Here is a 24,668-nt window from a genome sequence, read left to right on the forward strand (position 1 = left end):
ATCTATAATAATAAAAGCATAATATGCTAATTAGACCAGACGTCCTTCCGGACAAAGCCAGGGCTGCGAGTGAAGCCCAGGTCCCGGGTACCTGCTGGCAGCTGGAGGGAAGCCCGGGTCCAGGTGCCAGAGAGAAGCCGGTGCCGGCAGCTGGGGAAAGGAAGGCCTACTCTTGCATGAATTTCGAGCATAGCGCCTCTAGTACTAAAGAAAAAGCAGATCAACTGTGACTCAGGCTTGACAAAAATAACTCTGGTTTTAGTTTTGAGCACTTTAAATAGTGTTAGCAGTGAAGTACATTTACTATAAAATGGAAAGTATCTTTTAAAAAGATACTGCTAAAAATAGGTGTTTGTAGTTAGCGAGTCTATAACTTGACTGGATTGATTATTTATAAAGGAGGAACACCGCAGGACCTCCTTTGATTAAGGAGTGTTGCACTTGATTTGTTCCTACCTGCCTTTTTTTTTTTAAAGAAAATCTAATAGGATAGTACTGCTGTTTTTTCTTACACTGTGAAACTGAGCTAGGAGACATTCATGGTTGATTTCCCTCATTTTTCCCCAATAAAACTTGAAAGCCTACTTCAATTCATGCCTGTCATCAGTTTCTACTCCATTTGCTTTTGCCTTTGCCTTCCACATTTACTAATAGCTGGTGTGTCTGTGTGTGCACGTGCATGTGTGCTCATGCATGCTTGTGTGCCCGAGCGTGCGTGTTTACATACTCACGTGTGTATCAGTCTGTTATCTGAGGATTAAACTTGGTTTAAATTGTCTTCACTTGATTTGAGCAGCTTTGATTGCCATTGGAATGAATGTTGATCTCTTTACGTTTTTTCCTCATACTTGGAATACTTGATCTATATTAATCAAACCTTTCTGCTACCAGAACAATCTTCTGCATATTTTTACTTCTGCCCCAGAGTTTGCCCAGTATAACCAATTTATGGACACTTGTTTTGATTCACTAGGGTCCACTAGTCTTCATTTTGTCTACTTAGTTTTTTCTCTTGAATCAAGGAATACCTATTTCTTACCTAATAAACTTTTATAAATGTATTTCTAGGTAGTTTTTATTTATAACTCTATGAGTTTGTTACATCTGGTACCCTTTTCTCTTTATTTTGCCTATATAATTTCTCAGTTTTAAGCAGAATTTCTATCCATTCATGTGATTGTCCTTTTAAAGTTCTAGCTGTTTCTTTCATATTCTCATAGCATATCTGTTCCAAAGCTAGAATAAGTTTGTTTTAATCGAGAAAATTTTGTTATTTTTCTTGTTTCTTCCCAAACTCAGAGCTTTTCCTTCTAGTGGTAGGGGACCACCTTCTTACTTTATTTTCATACCTGACTTGAGTTTCTAGACTTTTCCTTCAGACACTGACAATGGTTTACCTTAAGTCCTACGACTCATTGCTGCTCAATAATTAAAAAATATGTGCCAGAAATATGATCCACCTCTGTTCCTTTAGTGTTTTGATATCTTGTCCGTCTTCATTCCTCTGTCAGTGTATCTTTACTATAATTTTATTTAATCATTCAACATATATTTATTGAGTCTTGTAGTTTTATATTTTAAAGGGATCTTAGAAGACATCTGAGTAAACAACCACTCCTTTATATGATTGGGAAGTTAAGTCCACATCTATGGGCACTGAGGCAGCTCATCAGAGGCCTCTGGGTATAAAAGGAAATAGGGCAGTAGTTAATGTCAGTTGAATTTAAATCAAGGGTGATTTGGATTGGTTGCTAGTTTACTGTTCTCAGTATAGTTTTGCTGAGACTTAAATTGCCTAATTGAGATTCAGAATTAGTGTTCCCTTTGATCAAATCAATGGCAAGTGTTCTGTTAAAAAATGTTCTGTAAACACCATTTTTGTTTTGTGAAAACCACAAGGTATTGTGGGCTGTACTAAAATAGGCGATAGGTTGGATTTGACACATGGCCATAGTTTGCAGAACCAGTCACAGGTGAAACAAATGATTGCCATCAGGAGTCTATTGCTAATGAATAATGATTTGAGATACACCTTGCCTGTGATACACCTTGCAAATGATATACATTTGCCTATGTCTTTATGTAAGTCACTGTTTATAAATGATAGTTGGTCCTAATAAGCATCATACTTAATAAGTACTTAAATGTTTCTTAATGAAGTGGGCTCATTTGTTTTCCCTTTCCCTAATTCTGATCTCTGACAGTTTTAAAAATTTTCTAATGTACTTCTGTAGGTAAAGCCTATTAAAATGCTTATTAAAAATCGCTATGTGACCTGGTACTCTGTATTGGCCTGCAAGGTTCATATCTAATACCCTATATACTTGTACTGACTAGAATCATTGAATTTTAGAAGTGAAAGAGATCCTCTACTTCAATTTTTTCATTTCATAGATGAGGAACAGGCCTAGAAAATTTATGATTTGTCTAAAATCACATAGGCTACCTGAGATCTTGTTTCTCTATTATGTTATCTTTAATTTATATCTGCAAGCTCTGAATTACAATGAAAAAGTGAAGGAAAAGTAATTTAGAAGTTAACCCCTTCCAAGTTGTAATCATACTTGAAATTCTTAACATTTACCAACTTTGGACTTTTGATGATCATTAATCTGATAACAAAGCAAAATAATCAAAAGGAGAAATTTTCACAGCACCAAAATTACTATAACTATTTTAAAAAAAGAATAATGTTGTTATCCTTTACATAAAATGTCCACATTGCTAGGCACACTTTTAAGAAAATTATTGAGCCCTAGCCAGTTTGGCTCAGTGGATAGAGCCTCTGCCTGTGGACTGAAGGGTCCCAGGTTCAATTCCTGCCAAGGGCACATGCCCAGGTTGCAGGCTCGATCCCCAGTAGGGGGTGTGCAGGAGGCAGCCAATCAATGATTCTCTCTCATCACTGATGTTTCTATCTCTCTCTCCCTCTCCCTTCCTCTCTGAAATCAATAAAAATATATTTAAAAAAATTATCAAAAAGATGCTCATGTGTCAAAATTGGAACATTAAAACCTATGCCAGAGTCTGACCATTTTCCTTCACAAGCTATTTTGTCTGCTTTTTTATTTAAAGGTGCATATTTCTCTTAGGGCAGGGTTGCGCTATATATTTTTTATTGGGACATAATATTCACATTATTAAAGATACCACCTTAAAAAGCTTACTGATTTACTATAAAAGGATATATTCTCCTATATAATAGTGTAAGAGTTATGAGATTGGGTCTTTAAAAATATAGCTTAAACTCAGCATTTATCCTAATGTTAAGAATGGTAGAATTTTGTTGTTGTTATGAAGAAATACACTACTTTGCTTCTCTTTGGACTTAATGTTACAGGCAGCCACGAAAAGATATTCTTAAAATGCTTGACAGATAAACCATAGTTGTAGTTTAGGGCTAATACACAAGAAAAGTAAAGAACCTTTAGTTATTAATGCTTTAAGATATCAGCCAAATAATTTGATTTTGTACTGTTTTTGTTTTAGTTTAATTAGTATTATATTAAAAATAAGCTGAAATATGTATTTCATTTAGAGTTTAGTGTTTCTTCTCGAGATTATGCGATTGTTTCTAAATCCTAATGTTGTAACTTTACAGTTTACAAAAGTAATTTGGTAAACCTGATTTCATTTAGTCTAGTAAAATTTTGTACAACCTTATAGGATTTAGCATCGCAAAAATTGAGAATGTATTTTATGCACATTTTAAGGTATATTGCCAAAGACTTCAAAGCTAAGTCTTAAAATATACCTTTCTTCATTGTGCCATGTTTTATACACACAAAAGCATTATTACCTAACAGTGGTAGAATTTTAATTACTGTTTTTGATGAGGTGGTGAATTAAGGGTAATGCATTTTTGGTACTGCTCCTGAGAATGTTTTGTGGCGGTGGGGAGCATTAGGAGAATGGGGCAGTGGGGACGGGGCAGAAGATTATAAAATAACATATTCTGTTAATCTCATCATCCTTGATAATTACAGAACAGGATGGGTTCCTAAAGATAGAGAGAGGCAAATTGAAAGGCAGATCCTAGCAACTGTGAACTTAATAATTTTAAAGGTCTCTAATGAATGATCAAACAGAGCTTTTAAGAATTTGTGATATAAGATGGGTGTATATGAGTTTGACAGGGCTGCCATAACAAATGGCCACAGATTGGATGGCTTAAGCAACAGAAATTTATTTTCTTACAGTTCTAGAAGTTGGAAGTCCAAGATGAAGGTGCCAGTGCGTGTGGTATTTTTTTTAAGGCCTCTCTCCTTGACTTGCCGATGGCTGCCTTCTCTCTGTTGTCACATGGCCTATCCTCTGTGCACATGCATCCTGGTGTCTCTTCTCTTATAAGAGCATCATTCATATTGGGGCCATATTCAGATTGGCCTCATTTTAACTTAATCTCCTCTAAAGATCCTGTCACCAAATGAAGTCCCATTCTGAGGTGCTGGAGGTGAGGGCTTCAGAATAGGAATTCTGTGCAGCCCATCGAGTTGATACCCACCATGTCTTCCCTAATGGATACATTGATTTACTCTCTCTCCTCACTCTACTTCCCCACCACATACACTTTTTGTTGTTGTTATGATAGCTTGGTATTTTCACAGTGTGTTTTGGTTTTAACAAGACTATTTGACAGTTTTTTATAACTCAGTGGGTTGCAGGGCAGCAGCTGAACTATTATTTTGCTTCAGATCAGATTGAGAATTCAGCCCCAACAAACAAAATAAATTTGTTTAGAAGCTGTTATATTTAGCAGGGTATTGTAGTGGTCTGTTTGTGACTACAGAGGCTGGCTGCCCAGTTAGGACTGCTGTTCATATCTAACTCTGAGTCGTTGGCAGTTTATATCATAACTTGGAATTAGGAACTTCTTAGGGCCCTTTAGTGCTAAGAATTACTTTATTTAGCTGTGTCTTCAACCTCTATCAGAATACCTGGCACATTGGAAGTCCTGAAATGAAGTATTGACTGAGTGAATAAAATAAATCCGTTAAAAAAAAATAGCGCTTTAATGCATTTCTCCCCATCATCTTTGTTAATAACATGACCATTTTAGTGTTTACTTTTCACTGGTCACTACCTCACTCCATAAATGCATCTGATCAGCATTTGTTTGGATTGGTTTATTACCCCAAAGTGCAGTATGTACTTTAGCCCCCGCATTATCCACAGTTTCACTTTCCATGCTTTCAGTTACTCGTGGCCAACCAGCCTAACAATATTAAATAGAAAATTCCAAAAATAAACAATGCACAAATTTTAAATTGTGTGCCATTCTGAGTAGCATGATGAAATCTCATGCCATCTTGCTCTGTGCTGCCTGGGATGTGAATCATCCCCCTTTGTCTAGCATCTCCACGCTGTGTATGCTACCTGCCCGTCAGGCACTTCATAGCCATCTTGCTTATCAGATCCACTCTCATGGTATCGCAGTGCTTTTATTTAATAATGACCCCAAATTGCAAGAGTAATGAAGCTGGCGATTCAGATGTGCCAAAGAGAAGCCATAAAGTGCTTCATTTAAGTCAGTGGTTCTCAACCTTCCTAATGCCGTGACCCTTTAATACAGTTCCTCATGTTGTGGTGACCCCCAGTTTCATTGTTACAAATTGAACATAATTAAAGCATAGTGATTAATCACAAAAACAATATGTAATTATATATGTGTTTTCCGATGGTCTTAGGCGACCCCTGTGAAAGGGTCGTTCGCCCCCCAAAGGGGTCGCGACCCACAGGTTGAGAACCGCTGCTTTAAGTGAAAAAGTGAAAGTTCTCAATGTAATAAGCCAAGGGAAAAAATCCTATGCTGAGGTTGCTAAGATCTATCCTAAGAATGTATTTTCTATTTGAAAAATTGTGAAGAGGGAAAAAGAAATTTGTGCTACTTTTGCAGGTGTGTATACAGGGTTTGGTACTATCTGGGTTTTCAGGCACTGAAGTTCTTGGAATGTGTCCCCGTGGATATTGAACATTCAGGTGATTAATTGTACTCTTGTAGTTAATTTTTTTGGCAAAGTCCCTTTCTTTATATCAAGATAGTTGTTACTCTTCCACCATGGTTTCTCATCTCAGTAAATAGAACTACCACCCATCCAGATGTCCTAACAGAAACCTTTGAGTCTCCCTTTTCCTCATCCCTGTGTCCAATCAATCACCTTGAGTCTACTTCCTAAGTACCTGGGGAATCCCAGTACTGCCCCCCAGTTCCAGTATAGTCCAGGTTTCTTGGTCTTCAGCTAGATTTCTGCAACCTATCCCTTTGCTCCCTTTTCCAGTCCAGTTTCCTTCCAGTCTATTCTTCATATCACAGCCAGGATAATCTTTTTAAAGTTTAAATCAGACCTGGCCAGATGGCTTCGTTGCATGGAACATCGTCCCATGCACTGAAAGGTTGTTGGATTGATTCCTGGTCAAGGCACATAGCTAGGTTGTGGGTTGGTCAGGGCATGTACCTGAGGCAACTAATCGATGTTTCTCTTTACATAGATCCATCCCTCCCTCCCTCTCTCCCTCCCTCTCTAAAATAAATGAAAACATATCCTTGCGTGAGGATTAAAAAAAGTAAGTCAGGTGATTCACCTACTGTCTTAAAACCTTGTCAGTGCATTCGTTTTCTCTAGGTGATGCTTTTAAGGCCCTTCAGAATACGGGTTTTGTTTCAAGCCTCAGTTCATGTTTTGTTACTCTTGCCTCACCCAGTCCTTTCCTTGACATTAGTGCTCAATGAATTGCTTCCATTCCTGCCTTCCTCCCCAAAACTTTCCTGTTCTCCCTTTGCTCCTGTCTGTCCTTCAGGTTGAAACACCAGTGCCACTTTCCCTAGGCTGTATTCGCAGACTGCTAAATCGGTTAGGGTTTCCTGTGTGCACCCACTGGAAAATTCTTCCTACCTCCTTGTCTTTCTTCCTTTCTGAGCTACAAGCTGGATGATGCTTGGTCACCACTCTTTCCACAGTGTAGGGCAGTAGCAGTTCCTGTCATGGAGGAGCTTATTGAAATGTTTGGTTAATTTGTGATTTTAAAGTATCCTGTGAACTCTGCCTCATGAAGGATCCATGATGTGGCAGAGCAATCCGCATGGGCCCTTAATGTTAGAACCCTTTTATTACTAGGTGTTAGTGTATCCTTTTTAAACAAGGGACCAAGAAACTAGTCTGTGGACCAAATCTCACCTGTTAAGCCTTTTATAAGGACCACAGCTAAGAAAGTTTTATTTTTAAATGCTTGGAAACAAATCAAAAGAAAAATATTTTATGACAACAAATCATATAACATTGAAATATCGGTGTCACTAAATAAAGTTTTATTGGAACATAATCACACTCATTTGCTTACATATTATTTGCTACTGCTTTTGTGCTATAGCCGCAGGGTTGGGTAGTATGTTTGTGTGTTGCAAATCCTAACATTTTTACTATCTGGCTCTGTACAAAGAGAGGTTGCTGAGTACTGCTTTAGGTCACTCTGTGACCTGAGAATGGATAAGTATAGTTAGCCATATTTAAGTTATATCTCAATTTCCTTTTTCCCCTTTCTCCTGGTTCTAGGTTTAAGGATGTACATTAAGATAAAAGCACATCATTTGAGTTTTCAGAATTGTATTCCAACCTCACTGCCTTAAAGACCTAGAGCTTTTGGAAACTTGAACATTACCAGATTAGATGTTGACAAAATTGAGACTTCAAATCCTATGAAATTATGTAGACACTAGAGGCCTGGTGCATGAAATTCGTGCACCCGGGGTGGGGGGGTGTCCCCCAGCTCGGCCTGCACCCTCTCCAATCCAGGACTCCCTCGGGGGATGTTTGACTGCCAGTTTAGACAGTCGGACATCCCTCTCGAAATCCAGGACCACTGGCTCCTAACCCCTCACCTCCCTAATGCCCCCAACTGCCCTCCCCTGCCAGCCTGGTCGCCCCCAATGGCTCTCTCCGGCCGGCCTGGTTGCCCCCAACTGTCCTCCCCTGCAGGCCAGTTCGCCCCCAACTGCCCTCCCCTGTCTGCTTGATTTCGCCCCCAACTACCCTTCCCTGCCGGCCTGATCTTGCCCCCAACTGCCCTCCCCTGCCGTCCTGATCGCCCCTAACTGCCTCTGCCTTGGCTTTGTCAGGAAGGAAGTCAGATGTCCAGAATATGGCCGGTTGACCTGTTCTAATTAGCATGTTACCCTTTTATTAGTATAGATAGATTATATAGGATAGGATTGCTTAAATGGGGTGGGGGGAGCCTTTTTCAGCAGGAGGAGATGCTCTTGGCAGACAAAAATACATAACCCCTATATCTGGACTGATAGCCAGCCATATGCACTATACTGCCAAACCGGTTATTAAAAAATTGAACCACTTTCTTACACCTTACACCAAACAGCTGCCACCCTTAAAACCTCTCCACAGCCTCCACCTTAGGTTCTGCCTTTGCATGCAGTTCACCCAGATTAGGTTCTGATTGGTCTGTTTCTATGCCAATCAGCGTCAAAAGCTCCGCCTTCTAGGCAGCCATTGGCTCCTCTGGGAAATTTAGAACAGCTCCACCTTCACGTTGGCGCCAGCCCTTCAGTCATGCCCCCAGTCCGCTACTGAGTGTATCTCTGGCTGCTCTGAGAAGCGGCACCTCAGGTCTGTGCTGGTGACAATTTTGAATTCTCACCCCTCACCTCACCTTCTTACAGTGCAAGCTCTGTGAAGGCAAGCATTTGTCTTGTTCATTCTTAGTTCACTCATAGACTTTACCTGTGCCTATGCATCTATGCTAGCACTGCATGGTGACTGGTCCAGTGGTCGTTTCTGTCGTCACGGTCATTGCCTTTTTATATATATAGATAACCTTATGTAGACACAATCGGCTCACTCCCTAACCCATCCCCAGCCAGTGGTCTAGAATCTTTCTTGTCTAAATAAATAATATTCTGATTCTTAAAATTTACTATTTTTACAGTTAAGGAGAAATAAAGGAACAACTTTTTATGCTGTTTGATATAATAATTAAAATGTGATGCTAAAGCCCTTTTATAAAATTTGAATCATTTTTGTCAATATGTTATCTTGCAGAAAAATAGACCCAGCCATGTTTTGGTTGTATAATCTATTACTAACTGTTGGAAGTAACTTTATTTGTTAGGGTTCATTATGAGGCAATATAGAACCTTCCTTTTTTTCATCATTTAATACAATCAAATGGTTTTTACAACATTGTTTATATTTTGTTTAAAAATATTTTATTGAGAAAATACTTAATTAACTTTGTTTTATTTTTAGGGTTATATCCTGTGTTGTGACCTCATGGTTTAAGTGGGAATAAAGATGAGTATAAGCAGTGATGAGGTCAACTTCTTGGTATATAGATACTTGCAAGAGTCAGGTGAGTACTTTCATAAAATAAATAGGCCTCCAATTATTTTAATATTCTCAAAATAACCTTTTATGCATTTGAAATTTGTATCAGTCCAAACTGTTGAACTTTGTATGTTTCCTTAAATGTCTGGACTGCCATTTTAAAGCTATGTGTTACTGCATGGTTTAACTCTCTGACTCTTTCAAATATGTTGGCATCATCTCAGGCAAATATCGGTAACAAATGGTTTGGCTTTCACTGTTCAAATACCATTTTTATAATTTGTTATGAAGTGAGATTATTGTACACAGAACATATAAACTCTCAGATGTCATCAATTTAATAATGTATATTTAGAATTCTTAGCTAAATGTTTTTGGTCCTAATTGTAGTTAGCATTTCAAAAGCTAAATTAGATATTTTTTCAGAATGTTTTCATAAGTATTATCCCAATTGATTAAGTGTATCTTTGACCTGAATTCTAACTAAATGTATTTATTGAGGGATAATTAGTAAACATAAATCATTGAAAGTCATTTGTAATAAATATTAAATAAATAAGTAATTATCTAAGTTTTCTAGACAGATTAATAGATGTTGTTATAAATAGAAAGAAAACTATAAGGGGAGATATGGGATGGATTAAGCAAAAAAAAAAAAAGTAACAGTCTAAGAAGTTAAGCTTAGGTTGGATGGGTCATAGGATGGTGGAAAAGATTGACTGCAATGTAAGTGCAGATTGTTATCATGAGATGGAATTATTCAGGGTTTAAATATGTCACACTGGAGTGGTTGAGTTTTAGAAATTATAGCCTAAATTTATTGCAAGGTTTAATAGTAAAGTGTGGTGTGGTATAAAAAATATAATTTTTGTAGTTGTGTGTGAGGGAAGATAGAAGGAATAGAATAAGACATTGAATTCTCAATTTTGGTTTCGAAACTCATTATTCTTCTTAGGGCTCAGATAGTTGTCCTTCCTTGTATAGGAAGTGCAAACGTGGGCTCAGATCCTAGATCCCACTGCTTGCTGAGATGTTCTCAGCCGCACCCTGGTTGTGAGCTTTTTCTTATTCTCAAGTACCACCACTGTGCCTCTCTGGCCTGGAACAGCTGGGAAAGTGATATCCAACAAGGGCAGGGAAGAGAAAAGGGAAAAGAAACGAAAGGAACCAGCTGATGCAAAATAACTTGCTATGAAGCGCTGAAATTAATAGATTTTGTTTTGTTTTATGAAGGCAGATCCAATGAGGACATCCATATAATATTTTGAATAAGATAAAAATGATTAATAAAGTGGGAAAAGGAGCGACCTAGTGATTGTTACATATAAACATGTATGCACATGTTTGGATATTGTTATGTAGTACTTTTGGGACAAAATGTAAAGAAATTGTTGGGCCACAACAAACTACTTTTTATGCCTTTGAGTCTGACCACTATTTAAGCCAGAGTTTTGAGGCCTTGGAAACTAAAGCAAAATACATTGTGAAGGATCAGTTGATGGGAAATATATTGCAGTGGCTTGTTAGGTGGTTTGTAAAGGCAGTTATTTAGGCTGAACCATATGAAACTGCTGTTTCAGGAGATCAGGAACAGTGGAATAGTGCAGCAGCACCCTGTGGTTCCACCCGTGCTGGTGAAATAGGGGAAGGTAAAGTTAGGGATGTTAAGGAACACACATCTTCCTGCTTCCTCATGCCGCTACAAGAAAATTCAGCAAGTAAAGGGGACAGTAAAATAATACTCTGGATTAATTTCTGAAAGAGTACCAAGTGACTAAATATTATCAAGTCTTCTTAAGAACAAAAAAAGAAAAAAAACTTTTTAAAGTTGCTGTTGTTCTTAGAGAAAACCCTTATAAATTCCAAGTCTTAAGATGTGTTATGTTGCAGTAAAAATAAGGCAAGAATTATATTTTAAAAAGTTTTGTAAGATAGACTGATAGTTATCATATTAAGCCCTTTATAATTGTTTACTGTATTCTTAATTATTCTTTATGTATTCTTGAAAAGGTTTTATACTTTATACAGCACAGTATACTGGTGATGAAGTATGATGTTAAGCCACATCTCTGAAAATGTGAAACCAGTCCTTTCATAAAATTTGTAACTTTATAGGAGAAAATGAGACTCAAATGATGACATTTTTTATCCTCACCTGAGGCTGTGTTTATTGCTTTGAGAGAGAGAGAGAGAGAGGCATTGATCTGTTGTCTTCCATATGCACGTTGACAAGGACTAGAACCCACAACCTTTTGGTGTATGGGAAGACACACAAAACCAACTGAGCCACCCTGCCAGGGCTCAACTGATGACATTTTGATTTACTACACTTTTTCTAGGAATGCAACTTGTCATAAATTTAAGAATCGCCTAGACCAGAGTTCTAAAGTTTGATCCTTGGACCACCTGTATCAGAATCACTTAGAAAACAGTGAATGGGGCCCAAGAATCTGCATTTTACAGATCTGCAGGTGATTCTAAGGCAGTGATGGCGAACCTTTTGAGCTCGGCGTGTCAGCATTTTGAAAACCCTAACTTAACTCTGGTGCCGTGTCTCATATAGAAATTTTTTGATATTTGCAACCATAGTAAAACAAAGATTTATATTTTTGATATTTATTTTATATATTTAAATGCCATTTAACAAAGAAAAATCAACCAAAAAAAATGAGTTCGTGTGTCACCTCTGACACGCGTGTCATAGGTTCGCCATCACTGTTAAGGCATAATAAAGTTTGAAAGCCCCTGGTCTATATTAATTAGTTGTAGGACAATTGGAACTTAACAGACAAGTATGTAGCTGTTCACAATATCTTGAAAGAAAAATTATATCTAGTAACCATTTGAGAGAAAATAGAAACCATGAAATGTACACATTGAGATTTGGAATGTGAGACTATCTCCTGAAGAGGTAGCTGCCAGTAAAAGTGGTGTATTTGTATTTGTAGGTAAGGTTTTCCAGGAATGATGAGGCATGTTTATATCATAAAGGATACTATCAGACTTCTTTTGAAATTACTTCTAGAAATAGGAGATGGGAAAAGTTTAAAACATATATAGTTCTGCCAGGTTTCTGACAGAGCTCAGAATCTAACCCATCTCAGGACTCCCACTGCTCCAAAGGCTTGTTCTTGGTTCCGATTTCCATTTGTACATAAAAATTGCCATGTTTGCAATTGATTCTATCTTGGAATCACATAGTCCAGAAATTCCTTTATCACAAAGGATACTTACTGAGAATTAGTCATTAAATATGTAAGAAATATGATGTAAATTACTTTTTTAAGCCATAAATATTTTTCTTAAAAGATTTAAAGCAATATAGAAGAAACTAGAATCTTGCTATTTCCCCATAAGAGTACTGAATTGGATTAGGAGATATGAAAACAGAAATCATGACAAAGACAGTGTCTGTGTAAAGACATTAAATAACTGGTTTGCAAAGACTTACCACAAAGGAAAATAAAATTTCCTTCTTCTTTGTCTCGTTCTCTAAAAGCTATCAGTCAGAAATTCCAAAAAGCACCTTATGAACATTTGATTCTGTTTGGCTAAAGGTGGGATTTAGAAATTTTTCAGTAAGAATGTCTAATATTTGTTCTCAACAAGCAGTGTTTAACTGACTGGACGATGATATCCAGCTCCAGAGGGGATAAATTACCTGAATTGTTCTCATCTTAAATACTTTATGTGGTGAGCATTCTACTATTGTGACTGTTATCACCACTAGAAGATACACTTTGTTCAAAGTCCCCTTCTTCCCCCCCAAATTACTTAATTTCTCAGATCTTCAGTTGCCACATCTATAAACTTTGTTGCTTGTTAAAAAGGGATTACATTGTGATATATGGCCTCACATATATTATAGACGTCTGTTTGAAATAAGCCGTTCTCCCCTATTCATTAAAACGAGTTAAGAGAAAAGTCAGTTTATTGTAGGATGTTTATATTAAGGGTTGCCACTTTTTATTTTTCTCAATTTTACCTCTAGAAAGTTCACCCTAAGCAAATTACTTTGCTCATCATCATTCAGTACTTTTGTGAATTAGAGTTACATATTCAACAAAGTGAAAATATTTTACATGTCGTACTGTGAGTACAATTGACTTGATTCAGTATGCTCCTTTATTTAGTGCTCACCCATGAGCATCAGTAACTTGATTGCCCTTAATAACTCATAAACTAGAAACCATATGCAGAATAAATGCTAAGTAGTACACACTAAATTATATCTATATAACAGCTCCTAATACAGTGATACTTTTAGAAGAGCTAAACTGGTTTGGACTTTTTTTAACCCCCCCATCTCCCCCTCCTTTGCATTTTGTTGTTTCCCTTGACTCTGATGTAGTTATTCACAGTTTTAGTTTACTTTTTTCTAGAGAAGTTGTTCCTGGCAATTATTTGTGAACTTTGTGGCACCCCCCTTTTTTTGTTCCTTTGTGTAATATATAATTTTATTTTGCCTAAATTGTGTATTTGGTTTGGGGGAGAATTCTTCATTGTAGATTTAACTGTTGTCTTTTGCGTGTTTGTTTATGATATACTTGAATGTTGGATATTATGAAGAGTTGTATTTGAAGACTAACTGGAAAATGCAAAAACAGCATGTCCTTATTACTGAGTTATTTTCTAGATTGTGATTCTGAATACTATTATTTTGTTTTAATTCCCCTGTTTTTAGAACTGAGGTTCGTCTTGCCATACAGTCTCTATGGGAAAGTAACGATATATGTAGGTTTAAAGGGTTTGGTTCATGGAAGAGCATCTTGTGTCCTGCACCCCACCCTCTGAGCTCTCCACTGTGTTCTGCCCTTTACAAAGGGATAGCGCATTTCCCTGGATATAGGCCTTGCACCACACCACTTTTTCTGAGATGGTGCTTACTTCCCATGTCCTATTTGTTTATAACGGGTGGGGAACGTCTGGCCCTCGGACCGTATAAGGCCCGAGAAATCATTTGGTCTAGCCCCGCCAAGGTATTAGGGGTGAGTTAATTAAATGTTTGAACAAATATAGCAGGCTAATTTTTAAGTTGGTGATTTTTTATAACCCATGAATAATGTTATAAATATCCAAATGGCCCTTGGCAGAAAAATGGTTCCCCACCCCTGGTTCATAAGATCACCCATACACACTGAATTTAGAAAGAGAGAATCATTGATTGGCTGCCTCCTGCACACCCCCTACTGGGGATCAAGCCCGCAACCCGGGCATGTGCCCTTTATTGGAATTGAACCCGGGACCCTTCAGTCCATAGGCTGATGTTCTATCCACTGAGCCAAACCAGCTGGGGCAATAATTTAATGATTTCTGTTTTAACCCCTGCAATGGCTAATAAAATGTCAGCAATCAAGTGACAGTGTAGTTTCTCTTGGCTCAGATACAGGTAACTGGGCTAGATTAACATTCCTGTCCACATACCCTCCTGCTGGTGCCATTTATAAACAGTCTGGACCACCAGACAGGATGGAGTCAGATGAAACTGGCTACAGTAATGTGCCTCTAGCCATGAAGAACTGGAGTGAGGAAAGCTCGGATCTGGAATATCCACCTTTAATCTTTCTTTTAATTTATATGAGTAGTTGAATGGTCAGCTACAAAAGAACAAGTAGTTACACAGAGTTTTGCTTTATAAGCAAATAAAATATGCATTAACATTTGACATATAGTTGGTGTATACATGGCTAATTAACAATAAACAGCAAACAGTTGTCATAAATGTTAGCAGTTACTGTACTTTTATACTTCCAAATCAGTTCTTTTTTGTCACCTGAATGACTATTTTTCTCTGATTGATAGAGGAAATTTCAATTACGTATTTCCGGCTGATATACTTGTTAAAAGACAACTTTAATAGTTGCCAAACAGAACTTGTCCAATCTAAATAATAATCTTTCTGTTTTTCTTTTAAAGAATATCCAGCATAGTGAGAGTATAAGGAAACAAATTTTGATGGCATTATACATTTGCACAATTTTGGGGGGAAAGCAGTTTGGCAATCATGAAAACTCCTTTAAAATGCTAATATACATCCCTTTCAACTTTTGAGGGAGTCCATCCTAAGGAGAAAAGAAATTATACCTGGCAAAAACCTATACACATATTGAAGCAAGATTCTTTTTAAATAGTGAATATTGGAAAAGTCCAACTGTCCAGCTTTGGAATGAATTTACTAAATTTATTGGTTGAATATTATAATAATAAAATTATTTCAGAAAACATGATTTAAACGAAATGTTTATAGTTGTATGTATGTTTAAGAGCAAAATTAGGGCACAAAATTATACAGCCAATGTATTATAATTTTTTTGGGGGGGAAACAATATGTAAAGAAAAAAGGAAATACAAACATATTAACAGTTGCATTGGGTTTTGGTATTGTATTATTTTTTTCTTCACATTTTCCTCTATTTTGTTTTTTGTAAGTGCTGAGTCTAACTCTTCAACATCAAAGATCCCCCATAGGATGATTTCCCCTATTTTCTTTTACCTTTTCTGAAATCTTCAAGCATTTGATTGTGGACCTTTTTTGTTGTTGTTCAAGAATGTTTTTAATTTTCTTGGACAATAAACCCGTGAGAGGAATTGATGGATCATATTGTAATTCTAACTTTAATTTGTTTACTTTTCAATTGCAGTTGATATACAATATTATATTAGTTTTAGGTGTACGACATAGTGATTAGACATTTATATGACTTCTGAAATGATCCCCCAATAAGTCTAGTACCCACCTGGCACTATACGTAGTTATTACAATAGTTTTTACTATATTCCCTGTGCTTTTACATCCCCATGACTAATGATTGTGGAACTTTTAGAGTAAAAAACTCTGGGTCTGTAGGACATAGGTGGAAATGGATTTGGGGTGAAGGGTGTGTGTGAAGTTGGGAGCAGGGATAGCATTATTTAGGGTTTTCTGACCTGAGGCTTAAATATAGAACCTTGTACAAATTAGATTTTCTTTCCAGACTATGGCACTGTATTGTATAATAGTTAAGCTTTGCTCCCCCACCCCCTCTGGTTTAGATACCCAGTATCATAGCCATGAGGATCAGGGCCCATTTTCTTGTTCTGTCTTCTCTGTTTGTGAGTGGCCGACTCCTGAAGACTAACTCTGCCTTTGAGAACACAATCTCTGTCATCCCAAGGGAGGGCACCCCCTGAAATAAGCAATATTCAGAAAATGGTGGTTTTGTGATCTCGTTTCTCACATGGAAATGGTGTGTGGTCTCATGAATAACCACACACACCCCTGCCACTGCTTGTCTTTGTCACTGAATTACTATCATTCTACTCTGGAATCTCCTTTTTACCTCCCAAACCTTAATTACCTTAGTGAATGTGTGGAGTACTTGATTCAGAGATAGTCTTTATATCAGACTTGCTCTTACCCCTGAAAAGAAGGGATGATATTTAGGCTATCAGGCCAGACAGACTTCAGTATTGCACAGATTTAGGTTGATCCCTTTTGCCTTCTACTTTGTGAGTCAGAAGCTGTCCCTGAAAAAATATTTCCTACATATACATTTACAGATAAATGGAAATATTTTCTAGCATAACCCTGGTTTAAGTTCTATTTTTGTTTTTCCAGGAAGATTTAAGTCATATGCTTTTTCTGGATTCATAGATTTTCTGATGTGTCAAGATACAGTATAGTAAAACTAGAGGCCCGGTGCATGAAATTGTGCACTGGGGGGCAGGGGAGGGGAGGGAGTCCCTCAGCCCAGCCTGTGCCCTCTTGCAGTCTGGGAGCCCTCTCTTCTTACTGCCTGCCTGCTCCCTGTTCCTTACCACTCTGCTCACTGCTCCTTAGTGGTGCTGTGGAGGTGGGAAAGGCCACATGCGGCTCTTTGGCCCCTTGAGTGTGGATCTTCCACAAAATACCACGTGCGAGTGCGCATGTACAGTGCGATTGAAACTTCGTGGCACATGCGCAGAAGTCAGTATTTTGTGGAAGAACCACACTCAAGGGGCCAAAGAGCCGCATGTGGCTTGCGAGCCGCAGTTTGCCGGCCACTGGCTTAGGCTTTTATTATATAGATTGCATTCTGATTTAACAAATATTTACTGGGCACTGGATAAATTAGTAATGTCTTCTTCCAGAATGGAAAGATTAGTAGACATAAATCCTTCCTTCAGGCAGCCCAGCACACACTTACAGAGAACCATAGACGCACACAGTGTGTTAAGTGCTATACATATGAAAGGATTAGCACAGAAGAGAATGGTTAACCCGAGGGCAGTGAAAGGAAGGACTTCACCTCCATTTAGTTAGGAGAAAAGAGCATAAGAATACATAAGGCCCAAAAGCATGAGGTAAGACAGCATATTCGAGGTGTTACAAGTAATGTTAACCACTTAAATGTGCAGTGGGAAGAAGTGTAGGGGTGTGGAATTGGGGAGATGAATCTGGACAGATAAGTAGGGTCAGATTACAAAAGTAACTGTGGCATACTTAGGAGTTTGGCCTTTATTATGAAGGCCAAAGGAATTATCGAAAGTGCCCAAGTAAGGAGTGATATGATCAGTTTTTGTTTCCAAGCAGCATTCTAACTGTGATGTGGCAGATGTACGAATTGGGGAGGAGAGGAAAGGAACTTATGACAGGAATAGTGCAAGGGATCATGGAACTAAACTCCAGGTTTTGGCAGAGAAGGAAAGCTGATGACAGAGACCAGAGAGGTAGGATTGATTGATAGGATTTGGTGAATGCTGAAACGCCAGCAACAGGGTTGGGAGTGAGGGTGTAAAGTCAGAAATTTCTAAGGAAAATGAAGTTTTAAGAAAGGCCAAGAAGAAAATTAATTTTGAACATGTTTTTAAGCTATCCTGTAATGTTATGACTACAAATAAAGAGAAAATGATAGTTAAGTCCAGCATTTATATACATAGAGGTTTGCGTGTGAACCTTCTTTAGAGTAAACATTAATGAGTGCCAAAACAATGCTAATGACCACTTCAGGGTTGTATTCTGGCCGTTTGAGAACATTCTAAGTGCATGTGCAATAACTTGAGATAGATATAAGCACTGGTGATAGCTTCTGTCCTTGGCTGACAGAACAAATTAAGGATATATGCAACATTCCAGCCAAAAATGGACATCTGTTGGATATCCACCTGCAACTTTTAGGATATTCTTGGACATAAGCTTGGACTATGTCATCTAATTAATAGTGTTTAAATGTAATGATTTTTATTTTTACAAATTGTACTTATGAATTAGTGCCAAAATCATGGACTTTGCTACAGTTTATAAGGCTTATGAAATCAAAACACTTTTAAAAACTTGCTAATAAGGTGTCTTAATATTTCATGCACTGCTATCACCACTTTGTAACACTTTAAGCTGAAACAGAAGAACACCGATGTGATTTTTGTGTACTGTTAGTGAGCCAGAAGCTCACTCTGCCTTTGCTTTATTTTTGACCATATTCTAACTGTTCGGTAGGAACAATAGAGTGTAGTAGTTAATGGTCTCTGAATGAATCCTTACTTTCTTAACAGCTGTTTTTACATTTGCTAATTTTGATAATAAAATAATACAATGTTATTTTTTACCATATTCTAACTGTAGGAACAATAGAGTGTAGTAGTTAATGGTCTCTGAATGAATCCTTACTTTCTTAACAGCTGTTTTTACATTTGCTAATTTTGATAATAAAATAATACAATTATATATGCATGGTACCTGGTGAAGACCCTTCATAAATACTATTTATCTTAAAGTCTTACTTTTAAATCTTAATGTCTTAAATCTTAAATCTCTAAGCCACTTGGCTGTTTAACTTTTTTCCTATTCATGATTTACTGCAGAATTTATTTAGGGAGGAGTATATAATGAAAAACAAAATCTCCTACCTCACTGCTTATTGATTTCAGGAGAAAATCTCTCATCCTTTCTCCCCATCCTTTCTAGTCTTCATTCTCCTGATTCCACTCATATTCGAATAGTTGTGAGTTTTTCCCATTGGTGAGTTTCTAGCCATCTCTGTGAGCTTAGATTAAACTATAAATGTGTTTAATAACAGTTGCCTGTTGGAAAAATCATGAGGTTAAAATGAAAGTCTTAAAAGGAAAAGGTAACATCTTTTCACTTCTCACTATGGGTGGTTTCAGGAATGGAAAGGTTAGGTGTTCCTAAGAGGGAAGGAGCCATGAGGAAAATTAACTTAGGTATCTAATCAAGTCTGTCTAATTGTTTAATAACAATTAAAATATTTCCTAGGCACATGCTCTTCCTGAGCTCACAGTACTTTACTATAGATGGTTCATAAGTGCCACATGGAGCCTAAGAGTGGAAGCATAAAATGCAAAGAATAAAAGACGTAGACTAAGGACTAAAAACCTGGGCTAGACAACAGTTATATAGGTTAAATCCATTTAACCAAGACCTCAATAAGCCCATATTCATTTACTTTATTTAGTATGAAGGTTTCTCAACATTCTGTATTATATGCATAATTTAATTGTTTAAAATACATTAGTGACCATTGCTACTTAGTGATAAGCTCTGATGGATATTGTCTAGAATTTTTTTAAAAAAAATATATTTATTGATTTCAGAGAGGAAGGGAGAGGGAGAGAAAGATAGAAACATCAATGATGGGAGAGAATCATTGATTGGCTGCCTCCTGCACGCCCCACACTGGGGATCAAGCCCGCAACCCGCGCATGTGCCCTTGGCCGGAATCGAACCCGGGACCCTTCAGTCCACAGGCCCACGATCTATCCACTGAACCAAACCGGCCAGGGCTATTGTCTAGAATTTTACTTTTCACTTTGAACTTGGCTTGTATTAAAAAGCAAGGCTAACATAAATTTTGTTATGTGAGTTTTGGTTTTAAGTATTACAAATAAAAATTAAAGGACTGCTAATGGAGACAGACTGGATTTTCACTTGCTAACTCATTTTCTAACACTTTCATTTAGGTGGGTTATTGCTAAGTGGCAAAGAATTAGTAATTTTTTTTTTAGCATTTAATTCATACACTGGGTTTTAAGCATGAAGTTATTTTTCATTATCACATTTCAATTTTCTTATATTATTTTTAGTTTGCTTTTTATTTCCTAAGTAGTTTCTAAAAACCTACAAAAGATTGAATTTATAAGGTGTTTGACAATTTGTATGTAGAGATTTAAATATACTATGAAAATTTATTAAATGTCACTTAATTTATCTTGGCCTAAATTATCTTGAGTGAAGCACTCGAGTCACATGGTTTCCAAATGCTTTCTTCAAACTTTAAAGTTCGATGCTATTTGTAGAGGAAATTTGTGCTGCAGCTAAATTTTACATGTACTAGAAATTTTAAATAATAGTACATTACATAATTAAAGGAAAATAATAAAGGTTAACATGTTTGAATTTTGATATTTCTTTTGTTTAAAAACATACACTTGACCTTAGCTAACAGTCTGGGATTTTAAAGGTGTGGGATGTGATTTTGAAAGATTATAGAGATCTTTCGTTTGTGTCTTACAGCATGCTGCCACTAGGAGAATAACTTCTTACACCTTTTCTTTTGCTTTTAGGATTTTCTCATTCGGCGTTTACCTTTGGTATAGAAAGCCATATCAGTCAATCAAACATAAATGGTGCCCTTGTCCCACCTGCTGCATTGATTTCTATCATCCAGAAAGGTCTACAGTATGTAGAGGCAGAAGTTAGTATTAATGAGGTAAGGAAGATTTATTTCAAATAATTCTTAAATCTGATAGCTTGTTTGCTCATTTGTTATCTGACTTCAGCTTCTCTGGGTTAACAATTGAGAGGTGTTGTTTGTAACGTAGCGGTCAGGCTGCACAGGAAAGGCATGTTGGCTCCCAAAGGTGAGGACCGCTATCTGTAGCTTATTTCACTATAAATGGTTTTATAAGTAAACAGTAAGAAATAATTTTCTTTAAAACAACAGCATTGATGGTCTGAAAAAATCAGAAAATTTCAGATTATTTGGTTATACCTGATGTTGGAAGGCAGTTCATAATTAAAGCTAATTCTTGATATTAGTGCCTATTTAAGGCCCATATACCAGTATCGGTAGTTTAACTCAGGTGTCAGCCAACTTTGTCCCATAAACCAAATCCTGTCTCCTTGTTTTTGTAAAGTTTGATTGGAACACATTCATGCTCATTCATTGATGTATTGTCTGGCTAATTTTGTGCTACTATGGCATTGAATTGAGTAGTTGTGACAGAGAACTTACGGTCTGCAAAGCCTAAAATATTTACAATTTGGTCTTTCACAGAAAATGTTGCAAACCCTGGTCCAGCTGAAAATTTTCATATATGGACAGGATTTATGATATGTGGAGCTTTTGCCTTATTTTCATTTCAGAGATTAATATGTTCCCCTTTCCTTTCGCAAAAATATGTGAACAAACATTTTAACAAATATTTTTAAAACTGAAGCATCCATGGTTTCTATATCAGTATTTATTACTGTAGTTACATAGTATACTAAAATTGATTTCATTGTCTTTGTTTTCCTTATCTCTAACTGATAAATTTGCTAATACTAAATTAAACGTGTTCTGTCTTTTAGCACTTTCCCTCCAAAAATATCCTTAACAGAGGGTGATAAACAATTTCTAGCAGTAGCCAGAGATGAAGTCTCATTTTATCCGAAAAACCTTGTGTAAATGTACTATAGTTCTCCACAATGTGTCTGTGTCAGTTTTAGTATTTATTTTTAAATTACTTATAAATTAAAATACTTTCACCTACTCCTCAAATACTCCATTACACTCGACAGCTTAGAAAGATGTGCTGTGTTTGCAGCCTGGAGCCCCGGTCACACAATGCAAATTGTCAGGAGTATGTGGTCATCTGCTTCACATACATATCATGTTGGCTAATTTGCACTGTTGCTATTTCCGACTTGCTCTGTGTTTGTATCTCTCCTTGTGCTCACTGGAGAACTTTTATTAATTGTGAAGCCCCTAATATCCATGAGAGGAGCTTTGGAAAATTACAGCAAGTCCATAAAATTAAAGAGCAGCAGCCTGTGAGTTAGGATGCTTCTCAACTGGTAAAACACATAAGACTTCCCCAGGGAGCTTTTTGAAGCAGTTCCTGAGCTCTTCAGAGATTTTGATTCCGTAGGTTTGAATCTGCATTTCTAACAAGTTACCAGGTAATGTGCTCCTTGCATCACACTTTGAGTAGCACTGGTTAAGAGATGCCAGCTGCTGTTGACCAGTGTGTAACTTCAAGTCTTTAAACCTGACTGTGCTTGCTTGCACTCCAACATTAGTAAAATGAAATGTCGTATGGCATAATATATGGAGTCTTTCTGTTTTAATCACATCACGAGAAACTTTAAAGTCCAACAACGCTATTTAAAAGTTTTTCGTTTTAAAGAAATATTTTCTATACTGTGGTACCAAATCTCTTATTGTGTGAATGATTTTATTTTGGTCATTGCTTTTGACTAACAGATTTTTGGAATATAATTAATAAACCTTTTTATTATCTGGGCCTACTTTTATTATTCCTTTCAGTATTTCAGCTTTATATGTGCAACATACAACACTAAGAACCAGGTGAGAAGGAAAACTTAAACAGTTATTTGCAGTTGCTTCTTCAGTTTCCTTCTGATTCCTTTCCTTCTTACGCACATTCAGAAAATTATCTTAAAATATTTTGTCTTGGAATGAAGCTTTTCATTTCTGCTGTGGACTTGTATGAATACAAATTACTCTAAATATGGCACCTTTGATTTTTCTTCTTTTCCAAATCCAGGATGGTACCTTGTTCGATGGTCGACCAATAGAGTCTTTGTCACTGATAGATGCCGTAATGCCTGATGTAGTACAAACAAGACAACAAGCTTACAGAGACAAGCTTGCACAGCAGCAAGCAGCAGCTGCAGCAGCTGCCGCAGCTGCCACGAACCAACAAGGATCTGCAAAAAATGGAGAAAACACAGCAAATGGAGAGGAGAATGGGGCACATACTATAGCAAGTGAGCTGAGATAGAATTTTTAAAAATTCCTTTTCAAAAGAAATGTTTGCTTCATAGGGATGTCACCTCTTTGAAGCTGAAATAACACCATACTTATCATTTATGCCAACTTGTTCCCCTAACTCTTACCACACAGTTCAGATTTTCATTCCTAAAGCTCAGAAAGTGAGGTTTACATTAATGGATTTTATTTTGTTTCAAAAAAATATTTAGATAATTATTTTTCTATGGTTAAATGAGTTTTGTGTCTGCACTTGATTTCTAAATAAAATGTGTAACACTAGTCATTAACAAATACAGTGACGCTCTGACATGGAGCTATAAAGGCAACTCTCATGTTATAGGAATGATATCAGCAACCCCTACTGGCGGGAACTCAGAATAGTATTGGCATGGATTACATGTTCAAATCTTTTTATCACTTTAGTCATGTTTGTGGGTCTAACCTTTTTGCAGCCCTTCTCTACCCTCATCCTCTAACCCCCACCTCTAAACACACACTCAGATATATATATATATCTTGGCCATACTTGACTACAGATAAGAATTCATTCTCCATGTGATAAGTACTGTGTAGTCAAGTTACACTCTATATTATAAAGGAGGGATTTCCCCAGCATGTTGCAATATTACCTGACTGGAATTTTCCACTTGTTTCCTGTGCTGCAGATAATCATACTGATATGATGGAGGTGGATGGGGATGTTGAAATCCCTCCTAACAAGGCAGTTGTGTTACGGGGCCATGAGTCTGAAGTGTTCATCTGTGCCTGGAACCCTGTTAGTGATCTCTTGGCATCGGGGTATGTTTCTCAAAGTGAAACTAAAATGGATTTTTAAAAATATCTTACTGAACCTATTACATTTTATAAATACATTACATATGTTTTTTAGGTTTCTGTTGTTGCTTATTAGTGTTCATTTTGCCTCTATAAATCTTCAGTCCTTCATAAAGTAACCTTGGAAGTTTTCATTAAACTCACTACTTCAGGGGTTATTTGGGGCCCTCAAAATGGAGACAGAGAAAAATACTGGAAATGGAAATTCCTGATATTCTGGTTTTATTTGCCTTAGTAATTTAGGATATAATTATGTTGGTGTTTATTGTTTGTTTTTAATTCTGGAATACTTAAGAATATTAAGAGGATTTAAAATATATTGCATACTTTCTAGGTCTGGAGACTCCACAGCAAGAATCTGGAATCTTAGTGAAAATAGCACCAGTGGTTCCACACAGTTAGTACTTCGACATTGTATACGAGAAGGAGGGCAAGATGTCCCCAGCAACAAGGATGTGACTTCTCTAGATTGGAATGTGAGTATCACTGTACTGTCCATGGTGGATGTAATTACTAATTCACTTCT

The 24,668-nt window shown here is 37.0% G+C and overlaps 1 protein-coding gene across 7 annotated transcripts in view; it reads left to right on the forward strand.

Annotated features, from left to right (window-relative positions):
* TBL1XR1 (transducin (beta)-like 1 X-linked receptor 1) overlaps positions 1 to 24,668 on the forward strand; it is a 162,833-nt gene that overhangs the window by 112,643 nt on the left and 25,522 nt on the right. For 4 of the 7 annotated variants that reach the window (XM_005883021.2, XM_014530622.1, XM_014530626.1 and 1 more), the window contains 5 exons: positions 9,258 to 9,360; positions 20,874 to 21,019; positions 23,082 to 23,304; positions 23,974 to 24,106; positions 24,477 to 24,618. In XM_005883021.2, the coding sequence (XP_005883083.1) occupies positions 9,303 to 9,360; positions 20,874 to 21,019; positions 23,082 to 23,304; positions 23,974 to 24,106; positions 24,477 to 24,618 (702 nt within the window). In that variant the 5' untranslated portion in view covers positions 9,258 to 9,302. Of the gene's footprint in view, positions 1 to 1,380; positions 1,392 to 5,893; positions 5,980 to 9,257; positions 9,361 to 20,873; positions 21,020 to 23,081; positions 23,305 to 23,973; positions 24,107 to 24,476; positions 24,619 to 24,668 lie in introns of those variants that run through there. The other 3 variants (XM_014530624.1, XM_014530623.1, XM_014530627.1) reach the window with 3 other exon arrangements.

The sequence above is a fragment of the Myotis brandtii genome, unplaced genomic scaffold (assembly GCF_000412655.1).
Source record: "Myotis brandtii unplaced genomic scaffold, ASM41265v1 scaffold751, whole genome shotgun sequence".
Classification (NCBI taxonomy): domain Eukaryota; kingdom Metazoa; phylum Chordata; class Mammalia; order Chiroptera; family Vespertilionidae; genus Myotis; species Myotis brandtii.